The 24,255-nt window shown below is 35.4% G+C and overlaps 1 protein-coding gene across 9 annotated transcripts; it reads right to left on the bottom strand.

Annotated features, from left to right (window-relative positions):
• Window positions 1-902: 902 nt before the first annotated feature.
• On the bottom strand, window positions 903-24,041 carry LOC18424211 (serine/threonine-protein kinase STY46). Of its 9 annotated transcripts, none has more exons than XM_088845704.1 (16): window positions 23,794-24,041; window positions 22,921-23,035; window positions 22,310-22,410; window positions 21,935-22,054; window positions 19,959-20,013; window positions 16,304-16,414; window positions 15,308-15,358; window positions 13,622-13,797; window positions 13,426-13,533; window positions 12,466-12,539; window positions 12,161-12,336; window positions 11,519-11,614; window positions 6,776-6,856; window positions 6,616-6,669; window positions 3,096-3,239; window positions 903-1,068 (listed from the first exon to the last, which is right to left on the bottom strand). In XM_088845704.1, exons 1-16 carry the CDS (start codon window positions 23,985-23,987, stop codon window positions 991-993), a joined length of 1,734 nt encoding a protein of 577 aa, XP_088701830.1. In that variant the 5' UTR covers window positions 23,988-24,041; the 3' UTR covers window positions 903-990. The 9 variants fall into 9 exon arrangements, 5 of the variants coding, with proteins under 5 accessions (XP_088701830.1, XP_088701831.1, XP_088701829.1 ...); XM_088845705.1 differs by having other exon boundaries at window positions 3,105-3,239; XR_016039943.1 differs by lacking the exon at window positions 903-1,068 and adding an exon at window positions 2,663-2,916 and having other exon boundaries at window positions 3,105-3,239; window positions 6,776-7,688.
• Window positions 24,042-24,255: the final 214 nt, after the last annotated feature.

Here is a 24,255-nt window from a genome sequence, read left to right as displayed (position 1 = left end):
CGCTTTTGTTCTCAACACATTTTCACTCTCCATGGGGGTGGTGGGCCTTTCGGATAGCATCCATCCTAGTCTGTCTTATGATGGTAGGAGAATCTACTTTTATATCTAATTATAAAAATTTTAAACTAAAAAAAAAGTTCAAATCAAGCAGATATATATATAGGAGAATCTATCTTTATATCTAGTTATAAAAATTTTAAACTACAAAAAAAGTTCAAATCAAGCAGATATATATATGCATGAAAATATTAAAAATAGACGGTCCAACTAATATGTTGTAAGATGTATTATTTTTAAGACTTGAAATCTCTTTTTTTCTCTATATTTATACATCTCAAAATCTCCGCATCGAGATAATCAATTAGATGTGTTTTCAACATCAAAACAATCATTTTTTTCAGGATTTTAGAGGTGCACCTTAATTCCACATGTTATGGTGTCAACCTTAAATAAATGTCCTCCTCAAATAGAAATATTTAGCGAGCCAATGATAAAGGTGAAAACGGAAAGGGTTAGCATACAATGATGCTTGTATCTTACAAGCAGTAAATCGCAAGTCCATCTGACGGTTATGATGAACGCCACTCGGTCGAAAGAGACGTTGATCACATGAACCATGCGGTTTCACTGTTTGTGAACTGCTGTGCGTCGTGGTAGTGATACTCTATTTATCTTCCAAACAGAAATAGTGGTGAACAAATGTCACATTTTAATGAGATTCATTATTTGATATAAAAGAGAATAGAGCCATTATCAGTAGCAAAGCATGTTTACGAATCCTAGCAAAGCAGGTTTAGGAATGTGAGAATAATGAGCCACTTGAAAACAAGATAAACAGTAAAAAAAGAATAAGCCACTTCAAAGTTCTGCATCTTCGTTGGGTTGGTAATGATTTCCTCTAACTCTCTCTTATTTTCTTTTTCTTTTTTTTTAATTTAATGTTTGAGCCTTGGGTCTGCTACCAGGGAAAGCTTGGGGAATCTGCCCCGTTCACACGCATATAGAGAGAGACAAGACAGCACAAAACACACATCGACCAACAGAGAGAGAGAGAGGGGAACGCAATATCTACAAATTGAGAGAGAGAGGTGGTGAGAGCACACCAAAATGCCTGCACATATAGATAGAAAGCACAAACAAATAGACACATGTATATAAGGAAAAAAAAAAGTTTTAAGTAATATATATATATATATATAAAGTTTAAGATATATATATATATATATATATATATATATATATATATATATATATATATATATAATGTGAAATTGGATAGATGGCGATGTGTTTCAACTTGGGCACAAAGTCCGAAACACATTTTTTCAAAAGTTGTGATATATTTTAATATGTTAGTTTTCACATAGGCTAAAAAAAAATTGTAACTGTACCGAAAATAAATGTTCTTATAATATACAACCCGAAAAAGTTTGTATAGTGCCGAAGCTCTAAACAATCAAATTTGAGCTTACCTAAAAAATTTCACTAGGTTGTTTTGATGGCCAAATATCTTTAAATTAATGATCTCTGCATAGACATGAGAAAAAAATCGATGCCTAAGTTTTAGGATAGTGTATTTTGTAAAGCATTTTAGACTGTTAATTTTCAAGATTTCATAGATCTATGAATCTACACTATTTACGAAGCTTTAAATTTTATAAATAAATATAAAAATATATTTTAAGGCTATTACAAAGATTTCCCATATTGAAACCACATTTCTACGACACTATTTGAAGGTAGGCTCTAATTTGATTGTTTAGAGCCTAAGCCCTATACAAACCGCACCCATATATAAAAAGTACGGGCGGATGCCCTAAATAACCAAAGCAACACATATTTTAAATAGTACCAAAATATATTATTTCAATATCAAATATCTTTGTGATGACCTAAATTTATTTTTTATAAAATTTAAAAATAATGTAAATTGAATAGATCTATAAACACCTGAAAATCTTGAAAGTTAATAATACATTAAAAAATAAACTACTACCAAATAATTAAAATCTATTTTTTCTCATGTCATACACCTTAAAGGTCTAGATGATTGAATTGAGACTTTCACATCGAAACCTCTTCTAGTCAAGTTTTGAGATGCACCTCAATTTGATTGTTTAGAGCCTCACCCTATATAAACTTTATCCATATATAAAAGAAACACACAGAAATTGACACATCTATAAACTGTGAGAGAGAGAGAGAGAGAGAGATGACGTGCAAAATAGACTCTTATACCATAAATGAGAGGGATGATGCAAAATACAATGGGAGAGAGAAACCCACAACTCTCTCCCTTTGCGCTTCCCTAAACATCGCAAGGTGTCAACGATCCCTCTTACATGAGATATGGCATCCCTTTGCAATGATCCCTCTTACGTGAGAAATTGAAAGTGATGGGAAAATAAATGGTGGCAGACAGTTCTTCAGGTAAGATAATGTTCACCCGCAGAATTCATCACTTTGGTAACTCAAATTGTACAGTAAAATTATTATTTTTTCCTGAGCTAAACCCAAGCTTCATTTAGAAATTGAGACTCGAACTCTCTTTCCCACTATTTTTTTTTTTACAGTTTTTCGTTTTGTTTTCCCCCATAAGAACACGGAAGGAATTTGACATATTTCACAAGAACTTAAAATTGACTTCATTGAAGACACGACATGATAATGAGATGCATTAATCAAAGACACAGAAAAGAAACAAATGAAACCTCAAAATTGTAAAAGACCATGATCAGTGAAAGAATACTGTACAGTACCCAGTGAAAAAAACACTAATTTGAAAATAAACATTTGTTAAAGACCCATATATCATGAACAAGGTCGCTGTATTTAGTGGGCCCCTGCAGTGCGTCTTAAGACCGAAAGGAAACCGCCCGACTTTTCCTTTCGCCGCTCCTCCCCCTCATCTCCAACCTGTTCAAATGACTCATAAGGGGCCACTATGGATCAATAATAACACACCCTCTCTCTCTCAACCCCCAAAAGACAAAATAAAATAAAATAAAGGTCATATCAAATCGGATGGCAAGTTAAATGGATGCTTTAGATATTGCCAATAGGATTAACTAATACACGAGGGTTTACAGTCTCACCGATATTACCTCTTTGGCAATAACTTGCAAGATTTCTGTAATTTCGGAGAAATCAGGTCTCAGTGTCGGATCTTGCTGCCAACATCTCTCCAGAAGCTCTGCAATCTTTGGATGAGTGTGCTTAGGAATTGTTGGGCGAAGTCCCTGAACCCATGAACACAGAATCAACATATATCAATGTTGTAAACAAAGAACAAGTAATGCTGAAGAGGTTCAAGCAATTCAGTGACCAAGCCATGTCCAACATTTTTGAATGCCAAAATGGTGTAAAGACCATTCATTGTTTATTTGATTCATACTTGATCACTAGCACCATCAAGGCATCATGAGAACCATGTGATAAAAGCACACACTCTCTTAATGTTTTATGTTCATATGCGTCCCTGCCAAAAGTCCATCTTAGAGACGGATATTGTATAAAAATTTCACACGCAATAATCTTGCAACCACAATTATGAATCTGAAAAAAAGTAGAAACTAAAGCTTTAAAAATAGATTATTTTCGAACTATTAAAATGAACAATGAAAAACCAAGTGTGTGTGTATGTGTGTGTATATATATATATATATAGATGATAAACTCTTAAAAACGCCTATAGGCGATTTTGAACAGTATTTCGCCGCGCCACAGACATGCTACATCCGTGGCGGTTTATTGAACGGAGCTGCAATGGACGGCACATGGTTCATAGCGGTTTCCGCGTGTTTTTTTACCGCCACGGACCAACTATGTCTGTTGCGGTACCGCGATGGACATAGCAGGTCCGTTGCAGTCTTTTAATCTACGCTGTCTGAAATATATATATATATATATATATATATATATATATATATATATATATATGGGGGTAAGGTTTATATACTTCCCCTACAGCACAGAAGAACTATCCTCCCCCTACGATCCAACTGTCCAATTTTGATCAAGAGAGCCACTCACCGTTTGATCTTAGATCCGTCGTCTCAAAGTATTTTATTTTTAGTTTTTTTATACAAATTGTATGAACTCACTCTTTGATCTTAGATCCGACGTCTCAAAGTATTTTATTTTTAGTTTTTTTATACAAATTGTATGAATATGAAATTTGGTATGTGTCATCTTCTCATTGTGTTGCACCTATAAAAAATATTAAAAATAATTTTTCGATAAAATATAATGGCCAAAATACCCCTTGAAACTTTCAGGGGTATTTTTGTCATTTTATTTTTTGTCATTTTATTTTATTGAAAATATTTTTTTTATATTTTTTGCTAGTGCGAGTTTAATAGAGGATTGGAAATCCAAAATTTGGTGTCAAAAGAGTTTATAAAAAAAATTAAAAATAAAAGAGTGTAGAGAATGGACGGTTGGATAAGGGGAAGTATATAAGTTTTATGCTGTGGGGGAAGCATAGAAAGCTTGCCCTATCTATATATATATATATATAGGGAAAAGTTTATATAGAGCTGAGGCTCTAACCAATCAAATTTGAGCCTACCTCAAAAATTTCTCTAAAAGAGGTCGTTTTGATGCCCAAATACCTTCAATTGATCATCTCGACATCAAGATGTATGGACATAAGAAAAAAATAAATTTCAAGTTTTAGAAATAGTGTATTTTGTAACACATTTTTTTATCATCAATTTTCAAGATTTTTAAGTTTTTTTAGATTTGTTGATCCACACTATTTTTGAAGCTTTAAACTTTATAAATAAATATGAAAATATATTTTAAGGCTATCACAAAGATTTCCAATATTTAAACCACATTTATTGACACTAGTTGAAGGTAGGCAGGCTCTAATTTGATTGTTTAGAGCCTAGGCTCTATACAAACCGCACCCATATATATATATATATATATATATAGGAAAAGTCTTCCCAAAGTCTATAGGCGAAAATAAACAGTGATGTCGCCTACCCTTATCACCATCCAAAGTTCATCGCACGATCACGATTGTCCGGTGGTGTGTCATTTTTTTTTTACAAATCGGAATGATCTGAAATTTGGAGAGTGTGTACATCTTAGTGATGTGCACCTAATAAAAATATAAAAAATAATAATTCGCGAAAAAATGACCAAACTAGCCCTAAAACTTTTCAGGGGTATTTTTGTCAATGTTTTTCATGTAAAATATTTTTTTGATATTTTTCGTAGCTTCGCTTATTTTTTATGAATACACGTCCCAAATTTCAAGTCATTCCGATTCGTAGAAAAACAATGAAAAATGAAACACTATCTGACAATCGTCATCATGTAATGAACTTTGGACGGTGATGAAGGTAGGCGAAATCACTATTGATTTTTGCCTATAGGCGTTTTGTAATATCTTCCATATATATATATATATATATATGATGGGATTATGGTGCATCAACTAACACGCCCTATTCAAGTGCAGTCTCCTTCCCAAATCCACACATAAACAATTTCATTTTGAATTCACTGGGAACTGAAGTGAAAAACCAAGTGTCAAACCACTCAGCAAATGGTAGACTGCTTCTTAATAGACTTAAGGACATTATGTCTGGTTCCAGGAGGTATCAATAGGTCAATAAGAAAAACTTGGAAAGCAGCCGATGGTTGTAAAAAAGGTATAAAAGCATAGATGCTGAAAGAAAATATCACTTTGCATTTACCCAATGAATTATGTTATATCATTTATAATGATACTTAATGGCTCATAAAAGGCAGGAGAAGGCCTAAAAAGACATAGATAGAAGTAGTAGGTAGAGATGAGTTGTAATCTAACTAAGGGTATAGAACTTGATAGAGCGGAATGACATAACATGATTCGGGCAGCTGTTCTTAAATAGTTCGGATACTTGGATAATGATGATGATAATGATGAAACTTTATGCAGCAATGGCCAACTAAATTAGCATTTGTTCTCAACATCAGTCATGGCTAGACCTGACTGTAGCAAAGTTCTATCCCAAAATCTTAATTATTTCAAGGAACCAATTCTGATACTGGTTCTCTTCCTTGACAACTTGAATTGTACATGAACACATGACAAGACTTGGAGGAACCTCATGCAACATAGAACATGATATGAAAATTGACCAGTTTCTCAAGGTAAACTGGGTAAAGGCAATGAGTTATCCGAGCCCCATGGAGCACACATCAAAATTAGATCTGCCACTCCCAGAGGTCATACAAATATGCTTCATCACTGCAAGGTTTTAATCATACCATAAGCCAATGGATTATAGTATTACCATAGGGGCATTTAGTACATTCTTATAATGTTTACCGGAGATGAAGCATGATAGGTTTCAGAGCAACATTCATAAAGGCTCAGTTAATCTCCAACTTCAGCATGGGAACAGACATGGGTGCCCCCACTGGGGTATTATTACTTTGGCCTATATGGTATACCTTCCATCATCATAAAGCTACTTATTGAAAATTCAGAAAGGTGGGATTCATTCATTCAAATGAAACTACCCAATAGCGAACCATCTGGCATAACTTTCATACTCCAAACCACTATAGTATCCAACAAAGGAAGCACATGAAATAAAATTTGGAAACACATACCTTTTGTACCACACCGACAGCTGCTTGTAATGGAGTTAAATGCTCATATGGGAGCTGAAAACCAGCCATGACAGCATGATTAGAACAAATATCCAGAATAATATATTTCATCACCATGACTTTCCAACCTAGCTTTCAAGATGAGGGAGACATTTTTCACCTTTCCAGTTAGCAGCTCCCACAGAACTATTCCAAAACTGAAGACATCGGCCTTGTGATCATAGGGTTTGTGTTCTATAACCTTCAAACGAAAATCAATATCATAAGAGAACTTATTTTTTTGAAATGGAGAATGGGAAGAGAACTTAACGTGCATGTTTGCAATTCAAATGCATGACAATTACAAAGAAGAAAAAGAAGAACTGACCAGAAATCACATTGAAATTTACTCTCTTTTTTTGAGGAAATGGTTAACAATCACATTGAAAATTGTTCACTTCAGATCTAAAGTGTTGTTTGTCTCAGACTGTCAGGAGTGCACCGAGCCCTGCACTCTGTAATGACTTAAAAATAACTGTGTTGCATATGTACATGTTACCATTTTGGTCAATTTTATACAGTGGGAAAGGGTCGCTGGGTAGAATACAAAGGCCCGCACTATCAGTTTCGATATAAGTAAAAAAAAAAAAAAACCCAATGTCTTAGAATCAGCATTACATTCCATTTTCTCGCTTATCAAATAATTCTCTGAATTTCCTACTCGATGAACTTTGATTATATAAATCATATATGCTGAGGACTCTCATATTCAAAATTCATTTGATTTTCTTTTCATTGCAAAGGTAAGCATGATTTCTTCAGCATTTTTTTCCATAAAAGTGTAAAAGACTCAAACTACAATCTAAGACATTTTGATTGAAGTCATCAATGGTGACATCATCATAATAACACTTCAGAGATTAGAACAGTAAAAAACTTTAGAAGTTTGAACCCCATCTATCACATTAGCAAGAGGACTTAACTCGCTCCGCTTACAGATTGCAACCCTTAATTTCGAGCAGTAGTGTCTTCATATCCAACTTGTATGCAGCCACTAAAGAGAGTCCTAGTATTGCAGGCTCCCAAGGAATCAACTGTAACACAGATGGATCAAACTAAAGGGGTGCATTATTGATGGCACTTGGGCCAGAGTTTTTGCAGCTTCTAAAGATTCTGACGAACTAGCAACGATCGTGTAATTTATTTAATGTGATCAAATCATTTTAAAGGAAAAGTCTAATTCCAAGGAAGTTAGTGGAGATTTTCTCGGAAATCTATCTTGTTGGCCAAGTTTTGTATCACGACGAATTCCCATGTACAGAGGCCATACCAGAAGTTGAAACTTGACACAAACTAGCTTTCATGGTTTTTCTACACAGGCTACGTATATAGTCCGTGTCGAGCATCTAGCACGTTAACCCAAAAATCCAGTATAGCTACGAAACATCTGTACAAAATCACATATATATGGCTATGTAAAGGTACTGATACATGAGTATTTCATTAAGTACTCAACGTTTTTGGGCACTTGATACCCTTACCCTTATCGTGTAGCAATTTTTTGTTTAGGGGTATTTTAGATAATTAATTAAGGGTAAAGTAGAAATTCTTGATAGAAAGAAATCATTTATTAATTGTAGTGGAGGATGACATCATCCACATGAGATGTAATATCACCCACATGGAGCAGTTATTGCTTCTTTTAACCACTAGTAAAACGCCACTAGTTTCTTATAGAATTATCTATCTTACTCTTCTAAATGAATCTTGTTCCCCCATTATATGAGCCTTATCCCAACTATTTGGGATCAACTAGATGAATCTTGTTCCCCCATTCTACTTTATCAAGGGCCATACCATATTTCTTCTCACTACTTCTATCCATATCCTTTTGGGCCTTTCTCTCATCCTTTTAGAGCCTTCCACTTAAACCAAATCACCTTGCCTAACCGACAATATTCTAGATTGACACTGCACATGGCCAAACCACCTAAGTTTGATTTCCCTCATCTTACCACTTATTGGAGCTACCCCTAAGTGCCTTGGATGTATTTTTTTAAAATTCTATCCTTTCTTGCTTGCCATTCATCGTTCTTAACATCCTCATCTTACTACAATCATTTTATGGATATGTTGTTTCTTGGCCATTCAACATTCCTTCCAAAAAATATGGCTGGTCTTCCAGTCGTCCTATAGAACTTCCTCTTCAGTTTCATTGGTATGCGATGACAGTTACACACACACAAAAGTTTATATCAGGTTGCAACCTTATCCTATTGAAGTAAGGCGCACCTAAAAAATACTATAGAAGGGAGTAATCTGATGTTGGATAACCTTCCAATTGACCATCTCGATCTCGAAGATGTATGGAAATGAAGAAAAAAAATTTCAAATCCAAAAAAAGAGCATCTTATAACAAGTTATCTGGACCATCTACTTTCAAACTTTTCAAATGTTTATTGATCTGCTTGATCGGTACCCTCATCTTATCGCCTATTGGAGCTACCCTAAGTTCCTTGGATGAAAATTTTCAAATTCTATCCTTTCTTGCTTGTCACTCATCCTTCTTAATATCCTCATCTCACTACATTCTTTCTATGGATATGTTGTTTCTTGAAAATAGATTTTGAAGCCATCATAAGGTTTTCGACATCAGAACAATATCTGTGAGCAAATTTTAGAGGTGGGCCTTATTTCTACGGTATATGGAGGCAACCTTACACAAACCTCACCCATATATGAATGTACGAGTGATTTTATGACATCATGTCAATGTAATATAATTGGTCTAAGAAGGGTGAGAACCTCAAAATTTCCCTCAGAACTTTGGAGGGATGCTCTAGGATCTAAAGGTTTTAAAATTAGCCGGACTAATACAAAGTACTTGGAATACAAGTTTAGTAATAATAGGAGTAGAGATGAGGAAGTGATTAAGATTTACAGCCAATAAATACCAAAAACAGCGCACTTTCAATATCTTGATCGACAATCTAGAAAAATGGAGAGATTGAGGAAGATGTCACACATAGAATTAGAGTTGGATTGGTGAAGTGGAGATGTGCAACCGGAATTTTATGATCGCCACATACCATTAAAGTTAAAGGGCAAGTCATATAGCACAATTGTGAGACCAACTTTACTTTAAGGGGCAGAATGTTGGGCGGTCAACAAACAACATACCTATAGAATAAATATAGCTGAGATAAGGATGTTGAGATGGGTGAGTAGAAAGATAAGAAGGGATAAAATTCGAAATTAATACATTTGGGAGAATAAGATGGGAAAAAGTAAACTTAGGTGGGTTGGCCACGTGAGGCGCAGACCCAATACAACACCTATTGACAGGTACGAGTTAATTCTAGTGGGAGGCTAAAAAAAGGCAAGGGAAAAGCCCAAAAAGACTTGGAAGTAGTGAGAAAAGATATCGGGACTTATGGCCTCACTGAGGATAATGTCCCTGAATAGAGCAAAATGGTCGACCGGGATTCGTGTAGCCCACCCCAATTAGTTAAGAAAATGCCTCGATGATGATGATGATGATGTCATTGTAATATAATGAAACCACACTTCTAGAAAACCATGTTTGTGGCTTTTGTATGATCTCAAATTTTCCATAGGCACTATCTTCATCTCAACAATCAACTCCAAAAATAAAATAAAATTCAATTTGCACCTTACATAGGGTTAAAATGAGCATCCCTCCAACAATGAATCTAGATCATTCATTTGACGAATTTTAAGGTCCGGGCATTTAGAAATTCAAAATCAATTTCCTTTATTTTAACATTGTTAATTTAATGATAAAAAATCCATATACACAATTTAGAAATAGAAAAAGTTCCTTCTAAGGCCTAGATCTAAGCATCTCACTAAAAGGATGGCCTATATTAAGTGGGGTTAGAAGAACAATTTTCAGAGTACATTTTCAAAATTTATTCGTTTGTAATTGCTCATCAAAATGAAAAGAGCATATATTAAAATTTTGGGGTAAAAAAATGGCCCTAGCGTGGATTTGTAATATTGTTTCATTATCTTACTATATAACCATTGGACACACACACACATAAAACAAACTATATTTGTTTCTATTCTTTTATTTTTTAAACCGGTGTTGTTTATATCAATTAATTTCAAATTAGGAGCTTGCAAAATCAAATCCCATAAAGAATAATTTAAATTTTAGATTAGAAACCACATCTCTTGTTTAATAAATTAAAACAATTTTATAAAAGATGGTGTTCTTTTGAGTCCATATGCACCCTTATAAACATAACAATACATTATAAAAACATAGATAAGTATATGATAATTAATTAATAACATATCACAAAATATTTTTAAGGATATAAATGCACAATTTCCCATACATTAAAGGGCATGCATTTTCAGAGTTTCATACATCAAAAGGCATGCACAAACATATGCAAGTCATGATATCCTCCAATTGTTGCTTTCTTCATAATAAATGACTTTGGTTAGTGATTACACCATACAAACTATAAATGGATGGTGTGTTAGCTATCACCTCTAATACCATATCAAATGGTCCATGGTTCAAATCCCACAAATGTACACCCTTCTATATAACAAAATCAAATATTGATATTGCATGTCTACATATCCTATATAAACATATCAACACGCTGTGTCAAAACAAAATTTCACCCAACACGTATAAAGAGCGTGTTGGCCATGTGTCTGGGTGTGTCAACATGTGTCCAAGTGTCAACACATGCCAATACACGATATGAGGGAGAGAATGAAATGTCTGGGTACCACTGCATTTGGAGAAGGCAGGGCTTTTTCTCACCTTAGACATTTGCAATAGTATTTGTAAACTTTTTCTTTTTTACTTACAACTTACCAAATTAAAAGAACAAACAGGGGGGTCGTAGAAAAAACAATAAGTTCCAGTGAGACCCACCTCAGGAGCCATCCACCTATAAGTTCCTGTTTCTGCAGTCATAACTCCAGATTGAGCTTGAACTCTGGCAACACCAAAGTCAGCTACTTTGACAACCTGCAATGAAATAAGTCATTTCATGATGGAGACCACATTTCTCATAGAGCACAAGAGAACATCAAAAAAAGCTACTTACAATTATGTATGCACATAAATAGGAGCCAAAGGTAAAAGAAGCACACATGACAACTAATCTGAGAAACAGAAACACACAAATAAAGAATAATAAAAAAGAAAAAAGACACCAAAAAGAACTATCCAACTTAGTAGACAATGTCAGCCATATTACTTAATAGACAAATTGTTTTGCAGCTTTTTCAAAGAAAAGAAAAACTGAAAAAGAGATTTAGTCATCATAAGAAGCGATATATGAATATCCTCAACAAAAAATGCCCACGATGCAACCACCAAAAAAAAAAAAACATGTGAACTAACGAACCTGTATAGGCGATGATGCTTGAAAATGATTAATATATTAAAACTAGTATGGGATATCTAACTAGTATGAGCACTCCACATTTTTCACTTAAATTCTACATAACATTCTAAGTTAAAATTCAATGTATGCTATGCGTTACCAGAAATCATAAGAAAGTTTTTTACCTCATTTTCATCCATTAGGAGATTTGCAGCCTTGAGATCCCTGTGGATAATATTATTTTGGTGCAAGTAATTCATTCCTTTGGAGACATCAATGGCCACTTTGACTAATGTAGGCAATTTGAATACCCCTCTTTGCTTATGTAGAAAATCATACACGCTCCCACCAGACATAAATTCTGGAAAGAGAGAGCTATTAAAACCCAAGTTTGAGTCAAATAACATGAGAAATCCCGAGGAAAATGAAACCAGGAAAACAAACATGAACATCAGACTACAGAATCCTAAGCCTTAAAACATCATTATACCAGTCACGATGCACAAGCTAGGCGGTCGAGTGCAAGCACCTATGAACTGCACAACATTTCTGTGTCGAACTTTCCTGAATCATTAATAAATGGAACTATTTTGAGATTTATGGCCATCCTAAAGAAGAAACACTTATCCTCAAATGTTTGACCATAAAAAGAACTGGGGACAAAGAAAACATTGTGTTTTTAGAAATGAATAGCAGAATAACCACTATCAAATGAAGAAAATCATAGAAAATGTCCAAACATTAATATTCCATTTACCAATCAAACAGTTTTATACCTCTATCCAGACTATTTTATATGGTAACATAACCAACATAAACAAGACCCTCACAAACAGGATTCATTGATTATCAAGGGATTTGTCAAGTTCATACTTAAAAGGGACATTTTTCTTGTGCATGTTTACATATGATGCAACCAGAGTTCATAAATTGCATGTTGATGAAAGTCAATCAAAGTTTAGAAACAAAGTGCAAGTTATGATGGAAGTACAAATTGCCAGCATTTAGCAATAGAGTATCTGACAGTGCAAAAAATTCAATTACAAGAAAGATAATAACCATAATAGTGCAGTCATCTCACTGAGATGCATCCCCCTTTTATAACAAACAATTTGATTTCAAATTTGGATAATATCATTTGTCAAATAGATGGTAAGTTTCCATTTCATTTCATTCATAGAAAACAACTAAAACAAAATTTTGAACGACAACTTTGTAACCTTTCCATGGACATATGATGCTTATCTGATCCAAAACAACCCTTATATTGAAACCAAGACAGTGAAGTTCAGTACAGAAAGAAACCAGGAGCGAAATATTAAAGAACATTAGGCTTAAGAAGATTTTTCATCATAATGTTAAAAGAGACAAATGTGTCTTAAAGTTCTAAAAGAACAAACAAATTCCATAAAAAATTTCATTAGTACATTTGAATACATTCATTTCATACCTCATTATATAGACTTCCTGGGCAAATTCACGTTGCATATCTACATTTACCCTTTCAGGTTTCAGAACTTTAATGGCCACGTCCTGACTACAATAGGTCCCCCTGTAACTGAGATGGTAAAATATTCGTATAAGCAAAGTTGTTATGGATTCCAACAAAATGAAAAAATGTGAATATATAATAATAGGGAACTCACAGATCACCGTATGAACCAGATGCCACCTTATTTTCAAATTTCAACAACCTGACATCAATCTCCCATACATCGGTACCATCATTTGGTATTTTTACATGCTCAATCACAGGATTCCCATTGGTTTGCACATTCTCAGGTACAGAAGTCAAAGAATATGGCTGTGACCAAGCTTGTTTCTGCCACAACATATTTATTAAGAATAAAATATGGAACCTGATCATAATCACAGAGATTATGTATAACTCATTGGATTGCGTCATTGATATATCATGAAGTGGCATGTTTTGCAGTACTTTGTTCAAGGTCTCATTATCATAGTCATGATCCAATCAAACAGGTGCAAGCAGATAAAAAATTGAAAACACGAAAATCTCTATTACAAGAACATGAACAAGTTAATTTCTTACATGTATGTGTAGATCAGTGCCCATTATCATACCAAGAAATGAAGGTGTGTAAGTTCAGAGCACAATACTAATTTCTAATTACACTAAAGAAGAGATAACTCCGGCTCACTGCCTAAATAGAAAGAAGCAACTGTTGAAAAACTACCTATACATTCATGGCCCTTTCAAACAGAAAAGATTTGAGAAGCACATTTACTTCCTAGATGATCCCAGAGATAAAGCTTCGTGCCAAGAGTCGCAACTCAGCGGAAAGGAGTAAGCGTCATATTTTGTAAGTGTTTAACAGGCCTATGAGTTGAATGACTGATAATGGGGAAACAACAGGGTTCTCTATAAGGCAAAGGAGGCCCTGTATCTCTCCTTTGCAGTATGAAAATGATATTCGTTTGTTTTGTGATGCTTCATATGACAACACAGATAACCCCCGGTTTATTTGATGACTTTTGAGATTACAACCTTTAGAGTTATTTGAAGAAGAACTTCATTATGGGGCAGGGTTGGAAGAAGGGCTTTAAGTTCCTTAGTGGGTAAATTGGTGTCTTGAGTTGGTTCTCCTCTAGATATTTATTTATGGTTAGTTATCATGAACTCTTAGCATGCCTAGGCAGTGCTATCAGATCCATTGCTAGAAAGAGTAGTGAAGAGGTTGGCATGGTGGAAAGTCGTGACAGGAAGAACTACTCCAGTAAAAACTGCTCTATCTAACCTGACAGCATAAGAGTCCAACACCAGCTGCAGTGTAAATCAAATTGAAAAGCTTCAAAGGGATTTTCTCTGCAAGGTCATTTGTGAGAGGTATACATTCCACTTAGTTATGTGGGAAGATGTTTCTAAACCAAATGGAAGTTCTCTCTTATATAGAACTTCCACACATTGGAAGATCCACCTATGGGAAAGTAGTTACATATTTCTTTAGGTATGCATGTGCTTTCCTACAAAATAGTATTGATGGAGCACTACATTAGCAAGGGTAAGGGGTAGACAAAGTAGAACTTGAGGTCTCGGAAGAGTTGTTTGAAGAGTGGTGTGATGAATGGGGTTGGAAATTTACCTTGGCATCCATTACCCCTCTTCCTCTATTCCTTCTCCCCCTGACTATTTATTTTTTACTGTTGTATTTGGCAAGCCTTATGATCACTCTCTTTAATCTTATTGCATTTGAATAGCAGTACTGTTATCCATTGAAAATAAAATAAAATTGCAGATATATAGGAACATATCAGTCCATCAGAATATTAACATTTAAACAATAAACCAGATCTCTGCAACAAATAGTTACCTCGATCTTCGCAATTTCACTTCTAAGCGCCTCTCTGAGCTGATCAGTTTCCTGTGAAATGTAGAACATGATTATAAATAACTCACTGAAAGCCTCATCGAATGCTGTAAATAATAGCAATATCCAATGAAAACATAGTATTTCAAAGTACCAAATCAAGTACAGTAGAACATACACTCGTGACAACTAAGATACTTAAAATTTGATAAAAAAATGCCATAGTACTAGAAACTCAAACTATTTTGTGGACTAAAGGAGTTCCAGAACCTTCATTCATGATCTTAGAGCATCTGTACACAAAAAGACAAGACTGCAGAACGGATTCTCAACAAATCTATCAAAACTAGACCCAATTGCATCCGATATTTTGCTATCTGCTTATGCCAGCCTGAATTTTCAATATTCCCAACAATGTTTTGGTGGGAATAGTAAAAACAGTTCGTATATGACTCTAACCCAACAATATTTTCCACTCTCTCTCTCTCTCTCTCTCTCTCTCACACACACACACACATACATGGCACTCTAACCCCATGAGGTCACAGATGCATAATGGTGACAGTACCACAAGATGCATAATGGTGACAGTACCACAAGGTGTTGCACTCGTGCATTGAACCATTTTTACAACAATGAAACACACTCATATAGACAGCAGAAAATAATAGCATATATAACCAAGAAAATGAATAAGTAATGCATGCATACATAGAATGTTTAAAACTTGGTCAAGACTCAGACCAGACTTGGTCAAACTTGATCAGATCAGGGAAATCTCAGTCAGACTTGGATCATCTGAGTTGGGATCATCTGGAACCGGCAGGGTGCTGGTTCCGAGTGACATAGGCAAGTCGGAGTCGGATTCTTTGAGTTTTTAAATGCTGCATATATTTGTACATAGCATATGGAATAAATAAATGCATACATAGATACAGATAAACATATACGACTACAAAATCATACAAATGTACCACAGAGGCATGGACATCTAATTACCTCAGAGGCCCAACCGTCAACAACAAAGACATCCAACGAATAACCATCCACCGTAGAAAAAGCATGAGCCTCTTGGATGTTCAACCCAACCTCAGAAAGCAAAGCGGTTAACTGAAAAAATAAAATTCATTGTCAATCATTTAAGTGAAAATGCTTAAAAGAAATCATCCAAAGTCTTCTAAACTCAATGGTTAGCACAATCAGAAATGAAACATAATGTGCAGGTAGAGGTAGACAAAAATGATACAGCTTTCAAAAAATTTCAGCATGTGATATTTGGCAACAATGTTATGCAACCTCAACAAGGGGCAACGAAAGAAACACAGAGGTCCAATTACAATGGAGTCAGTAAAACAATGAGCTCATGTAGAAATAACAGATTTTCTGCAAACAAAGATAATAAACATTTTCATTAAAATTGAAAACCAAATAATCATTCTCAGCATGCAAATGCAAATTATAATGTCAACAACCAGTGAAAACAGAAATAGGAACCAAAGCAAGATGCTCAATTATTGTGCAAAACAATAAAAGATCCAACACATCAATGAAAATCCACAAAGTACACACATAGTAAGACACTCAACATGGCAATGAAAGATTAAAAAACTTGCAGTGAGGGACTAACACCAAGAATCATTCTCGACTTGCAGCATCATATTCTAGGCTCAACCACCAAACAAAAAAGAAACAGAAGCAAAAGCAACATGTTTATCAAGAGGAGACATGTTTGGAAACTCAATCATGAAGAAGAACGACTTCAGGAGTAGCAACTAACAAACAAGGCTAAGGCTGGAAACCATATTTAAATCAATAAAAAGAGAAGAAAAGAGTCATAAGCAACAGGCAATCTCAGCCAAACAAATATAGACAAATAAATAATAATATCCAAGGAGAAGACCACGAGATCCCTGCTGCTTCTTGGCATGCACCAAGGAATATGATTAAAAAAGTCAAAGTCGGAAGTCAAAGTCGGTGGCCAACTCGGTTGGTGGCACATCTAAGGTGATTCATCGATTAAACAGAAATCTTGGAAAATCTTGGATGAATTTTTTGGGGGAACAAAAGGCCTTTTAGAAGATGCAAGTGGTTTGTTGGGGATTCGGAACCAGCTTATCACCATGTCCATCCCGCATTTTACCACCTCAAAGAATACCACTTATGTGACAAAGCAACATAAGATAAAAATAATAATAAAACTCATAAAATCACAAGTTTTTAATTCATAAAACAAGGAGGCTGGAGGAGTTGAGTTTAGTTGGAGGGTTTTTTGGCCTTTTGTTTCGTTGCTTTCTTGGATGTACAGCACTTTTTACCCTCACCACCCTCTCGGTGGTATTTGTATAGAGCTCCCGAACTGTGGGCAGCCTATTTTTACTATTACTTGTACAACTTTAATTAATGCAATAGTAAACAGCTAAAAAACATGATAAAGTTGGAAGATCTGCACAATAATTCAAACGGGTATGGGGAAGCATACATCTGTAACTTTTTGTAGCCATGATGACAAGGTGATTATCATTTTGTTTTTGCAGTCTGAAAAGCTTCTCTTTAGAAAAAGCTAGTGAACTGGGTTTGGCCTCCAATAAGCATTTATAGGCAGAAGCTTAGTCGTTTGGTTTCTTTTCTTAGGTAAGTCAGTAGTGAGATTCGAACATGGGACGTAGTCTGGTAATAGTCAACATTATAACCATGCAAGCCCATCCCTTAACCTTCCTAGTCCAGTCTTTGGTGCATCTATCGTTCCTCTCCAAATCTATGGATAAGTGCCAAATACTAAATCCTAATTGCCCAAGGTGGGCAAAGAAACAACTTTACATCCACGAATTTCCCAAGAATCGGAAATAGAGCTCTGGTTTTCTTGGAGTAGGAAGGCCAGCTTCAAGCAGAGGCAACCAAGCTCCAGCACAAACTATCTTCTCAAATATTGTATAATCTCAAATTTGGATCAAGATACACATCAAAGCTATTGTCAACATGTAAGTAGGTCTAAGTCAAAGCCAAAGCTGCAGCAAAATATTCAGGTACAAGAATAAATAATTTCATTTGACATCGTATGACTCACATTGCTTAGTTATTGCCACCCTAGTATTGAAAAGTGTCGACAACGTCACAATGTCAGAGAGGCTTCCTAAGTGTTTGCCACCATTATGTATATACATATACAACCCTATAATCATGTCTGTTAATGATTAAATAGTGGTTGTGAACCAAGCTACAATACAATGTCTACCCTTTTTCGCAGGAGATAGGTGACTGTTGGTTTCGAACCTCTGACCTCAAAACATAGCTGACCTACCCAAGAAAACGAGGAAGTCTCATACATTAATACAAGCATCATTGACGCAAACTCCAAATCCTAATCTGCAAACTGCATCAACATAATGATAAAAGCTACAAAAGTAAGACTAATATCGTGAAAGACTTGCTTTCTGATGTCCTAATGAAAGGTTTTATGCCATCATTTATAGAAATAGATTAAGAAATATAAGGTCAATAGGACATTGTGCTGTGAACAACAATACATTAGATTCATCTAACACCACCACCAATCATAAAGAGTAGTAATAGAGAAGTAGTAATAGCTACAATCCCAGAATCACCGTAATCCTGAAAACCTTGCAGTCTCAACACCAAAGCATCTAGTGACATCAAAAACCAATCTCTCGGACTTCACTTCTTATTCTTCTTATAGTCTATATAATTCATCTTTTTCTATTAGAGCATCAGTCTAGTTGTAATTACTTACTAAACATATAATGGTAATGGCCTATAGAGGCCACAACTTCCTCTCATTATTTTCGGGTCAACAATATAAACTATGTGTCAAATTATGTGTCTATCTCTTCAAACATAAATATATAAATTATGCCTCTATTTATATGTACTAATTTTACTGGTAAGCATATGGTTTCATGACACAAGTATTTTATGCTGGCATAATAGTAGGTTTCATGACTCAATTATTTTATGCTGGAGTAAGAGTAGTAAACTAAGATCATCATGCACTAGGGGCAAATCTATAATTCTGCATTGATTATACGAAAAATGAAAATAATAGCCTAACACAAGACTAATGTGGTTCAATCACACCAACAAGCATTTCTTCAATTTTCATTTAGAAGAAAGGTAACAAAAAACAAAACCATGTTTATCATCATAATAAATAGGCCTTGAATGCTATAATGCAGTAGCATGTACCATGTAAAAAATATGAAGGCCATGGGGATACCAGAATCGACTTCTTGAGAAAAGATACACCATATAAGTCGAACAAATTTAACTAGTGTGATGGTAAGAGAAAAGGGCCGTGATGCTGTCTGGTAACAAAGAGCACGTAAGCACATGCATAGAAAAAGAAAAGTGAAATAGCAATGCAAAAAGGCAAACAAGTTTTGTTTCTTTTGTAAAAATAGACAAGAAATCAAATCATGTTACATGTAAAGAAAATAGAGTTACAAATGAATAGCCAAAGGGGCAAACATCTAAGGTAGAATACAACCCCAGAGCCAAATACTATTCTCAGATACACGCGTACTTGACAACCATCATAGATGTCATGAATCTTTATAATATATTTTCAGATCTACAGCAAAGATAAACATGGCTAGTTAATAAATTCAAATAAAGTACTTTAAATACTTCTGAGCAATACCTGACTCAGAAGCTTTGGCTTATCATCTGTTGAAAATGTGATCTCATGCATGGGTCTGCATAAGCAAGGAAAACAAAATTTGCATATCAGAGCTCAAGCCCAGTTCATATATATTATTATTACAAGCCATGATACACTGCTTGTGTTATGATGACAATAATCTTTCTTTTTTTTTATATTGTTAACTGTACTATGATGACAATAATCAAGACATGATATTGCTACAAGCCATGATATTATTACTTGTGCTATATCATAATAATCAATAATAGCTACGACATTAGTAACTGTCCTAATTACCATGCAAACATTTCATAAATCAAGTCTTTAATCCCCAGAAAGTGAAAATGAATCACCAATACACATTGCAATGTAAATAAAAAAAATGCAATGGTACTGAAAGTGAAGATGCAGCTGACTGCATCAAAATAGGACATACAAGTTCCAACAAGTAATCAAATCATCATCACCACGTCAAATATCATGTTCCACAACATTGATCAGTTTCCAACAACACCTCCACATCATACTTTACCCAACCTTACCTCATAAAAGCTCCTTATCCCTGCTTGATTGCTTATTCATTTAAGGAACAAAGCCTTCTTAACCATTTTTACATCAAGGTGCCCATGAACCTTAAGCCACCCTTCCATAGTCCACAGGCTACCAGAGCCTTATTCACCATTTGATTCACTACAAACGGCCCCCACGCTCCATGGATGACTAACTCAATTAGATCAAGCGATGTTAAAAACTTATAATCATGTCTCCCATAGGAACTCATTGAATTTGACAAATCGATGACTCACCTCTTTAGGAATCCTGAATAGTAACATATAAAATACAGGGAGATTTCCCTAGGTATGGTTAGACTGCTAATGAGATATAAGCCCCCCTTTGCAATCGTGCCTGTAGTTCCTGAACAGCACAGAGCAAAAGCATCCTATGCACTACTGCTATTATGGAGATGAAAGCAATTGTTTGCACAGAGCAGACTTGAGAAATTGTCTTAAAACCTCTGCTATTATGGACATGAAAGCCACTTGATCTTGACAAATATCAAGCTGTGGGGCCAGTAAGGTTCTCAGTAGCCCTCCAGATTCAGGGAATTATTTTGAGCATTGAAATAGTAGAAGTGATTGAGAACTCTATAACCAAATATGGAGAATGTACCAATGGACTACTACTTTCCTTAAATCCTAGGACATGGGGCGAAAGAAAATATAAAGTTTGTGCAATTCGATGGATGCGGATTACCTACAAGATTATCGCAAAAGTTTTTTCTCCCAATATTTGAAAGATCTTTCCAGTTTCTTATAAGCCAGTAGTTTCAATGACAGGAATTTTCTAGAGGATTAGATTAAAATGGGGGAGATTAAGAGGGACCAAAAGAAGTTTGAAGGTCGTGAAAGCAAAGAGGCAGTGCTAAGTTATATGTGACCAGGAGATTGATCATGTAAAATGCATAAAGCATAGCTGTTAAAAGGAGGTAAATCAGTTGTTTATGCATAAGCGTGTTCCTACACACACACATACACCGAGCGAGTGCGTCTTTCACTCAAAACATTCTCCAGTCTCTTATCTTGTGTAGAACGCCTACTAGAACTTATAAGACATGCCACAATGGTCAATACATGTATCCATCCAAATATGTTCTATGAGGTGCCTCATTTAGCAGTGATGCAGAAATGAAACCATCTTTAAAAACAAAAGTTATGATCATAAATTCCTGCAAGGAGTAAACCTGAAGATATCTTGCCTATCGCACATACATGCATATAGGAAACTTCACTTACATAAAACCCAGGGATGGCAAATAAGACAGCTCGAGAAGAGCATAATTTGTTCCATGTTAATTAAAGCACACAGTTCAAAATTTAAGAGAAGCACCTCGTCTGACGAGTCCTTCCCTCCTTTCTGTGAAATAAACGTTCATGACCTATCTTAACAATCACAGGAAAGTTCAGACAAAGTACCTAGCAATACTGGGATTGGCATTTACAGCACTGTCACCATCTTTAACTTGTGACTTGCTAGATTCAATAGCAAGAGCTTCAAGATTTGGGGAAGAACCAAAAGCAGGGGGTGGATGAACACTGCAATATTAAATAGGAGATAAACGCATCAATGTAGTACAGATTTCAATCAGCAAGCAGACAAAACGTCAAGGAAAAGAAGATAAATTAGGCAAAATGATAGATTTTTCAGATAACGAAGTGAACTAAAATGTAAAACCATATTGAAAATTTTTATAATGAAGAATGGAAGGATACATCCACAATCAGAGGCGTGTTAGCAGTATCATGGCAAAAATTGATATTATAACAAACATATATGGAAGAAAAGGACACCTTTGTTTACTGGCATGACTAGAAGCAGTTTCACCATCATCATTCCCAGGTAAGTTTAATGGTAGAGCACCACTTGTTCTTCCATCATTGGAAGAAGCAACCTATGAAGGCAATGTACATGAATGAATTAGGTTGCAAACTATAATGCCTAGACAGAACAGAGTAAGATGTAAACCAAGTATTAACCAAACAAAAATAGAAAGGAAAGAGGCCATTCAAGTTTAAATAAGAACCAAACAAATCAGATGATAGAGCACAACCCACCGTAAACCTGATGCAAATGAATAAGGATTTCTAAGCTGAAAGATGCTATGAAGCTGTCAAGATTGAGAAATATGAATAGTGACGCACATGTATACGTTAAGAAGACAAGGCAAGAGTCTCAATCAATATTTTCACATTCTCAACCCACGTAAACGCTAAGCATAACACATCTACATGCAATGATCACAAAGAACCCAAATGACCTAACTGTTTCTTGGAAGCCGGCAATTCCCCAACAATCCATCAATAAAATCGACGACGTAACAGAAACCCATATAACAAAATCTCTTGTAAGTTAACAAAGAATAACAAGAAAAGGCTGCCAAAAACTTTGGTGGTTCTTTTACCTGAACAATGCGAACATGGAATGCAGGTCTGTTTGCAGGGTCCTGTGCCAATTGCAATAACTTCTTGTGGGTGAGAACATCTTCTGCCCTCTCAACATTCACATCGATCGCATACCTACATAGAAAACAATTTGGAATTAGTTATCATCTATTGGAAGAATATGATCCTTGTCTACATGGACTTCAGAATCCGAGCAGGAACTACAAGATAAAAATTTGAGGAAATTTGCATTTTGGTCTACAAAAACATTCTCTATCACTAAAAGCAATCAAATTTTCAACAAGAAAATTGGGAAGGTGGAAATTCTCTCCCTATAGTTGTTTCGTTGCTGCATACCACTCTCGTGGCATGCATGACTGGTATAATCACATGCATAAGTGAAGCAATAAACTCCACTTCTCTACATTCACATTGATAGAGAAGAGAAAGAATTGAATTTATTCAAATAAACAAAGATATAACACACCAGGTAACACAAGATCCCAATAACACAGAAAGACAGCCCAATTCCCTCTAATACCAATACTCCAAAAAGAACTACTGTTTTCAATCCATAATTTAAAGCCGAAAACAGATCATTTCAAAATCAGCCGTAAAAAAGAAACACAAGAGCCCTAACTCAAGGATCCCAAACATATCAAACTAGGATCAACTCATACTTCAAATTTAAGAAAATTCTTTCGTTTTTGTTTAAAGAAACAGAAACCAACCCATTAACAACCGCAACACCGAGAAAGAGAGAAAGTGAAAGGGAACGAGAGAGAGAGAGAGAGAACAAAGGCGAGCGAGAAAAGCAGAGTCCGAGAGAAATACAGAAAAAACTATGAAGAGAGAGAGGGGGAGAGAGAGATAGAGAGGTGATTGGAATGGACCTTGGAGGAAGGCGATTGAAGTGGGTCCATAGCTCATCTTCGAAACCAAGAGAGTTAGCCTCGTCGTTTCCACTCTCTCTGAGTCGCCTCAAAACCTCGTTGTAAACCATAAGCTTGTGTCTCTGCTGCCTCGGATGAGTCGGCGAGGAATCCACCGCCCTACTACTGCAACTCTCGTTGTCCTCCATCGCCATTACGAAACCACAAGCCAAAAAAAACTACAAAGCAACTGGTATATATATCTCTCTCTAGAGAGAGAAAGCGGCAGCATCTAGAGAGAGATCCAGCGAAGCTTTATGAGAGCCTAGTCATGGCCCACGTGAAACGCAAAAAGGAATATAGAAAGATAGAGAGGAAGGAAGAAAGGATTTGCATGAAAACTCAGAAATAAATGGGTATTTTTTGGCGGAGGCGCCGCTAGTTTGTTGAAGGCATGTTTTTTATTAATAAAACGAGAGAGGG

The sequence above is a fragment of the Amborella trichopoda genome, chromosome 9 (assembly GCF_054954075.1).
Source record: "Amborella trichopoda isolate Santa Cruz 75 chromosome 9, AtrichopodaSantaCruz75HAP2 v2.0, whole genome shotgun sequence".
Classification (NCBI taxonomy): domain Eukaryota; kingdom Viridiplantae; phylum Streptophyta; class Magnoliopsida; order Amborellales; family Amborellaceae; genus Amborella; species Amborella trichopoda.
This window is presented reverse-complemented; position numbering and strand designations above follow the sequence as displayed.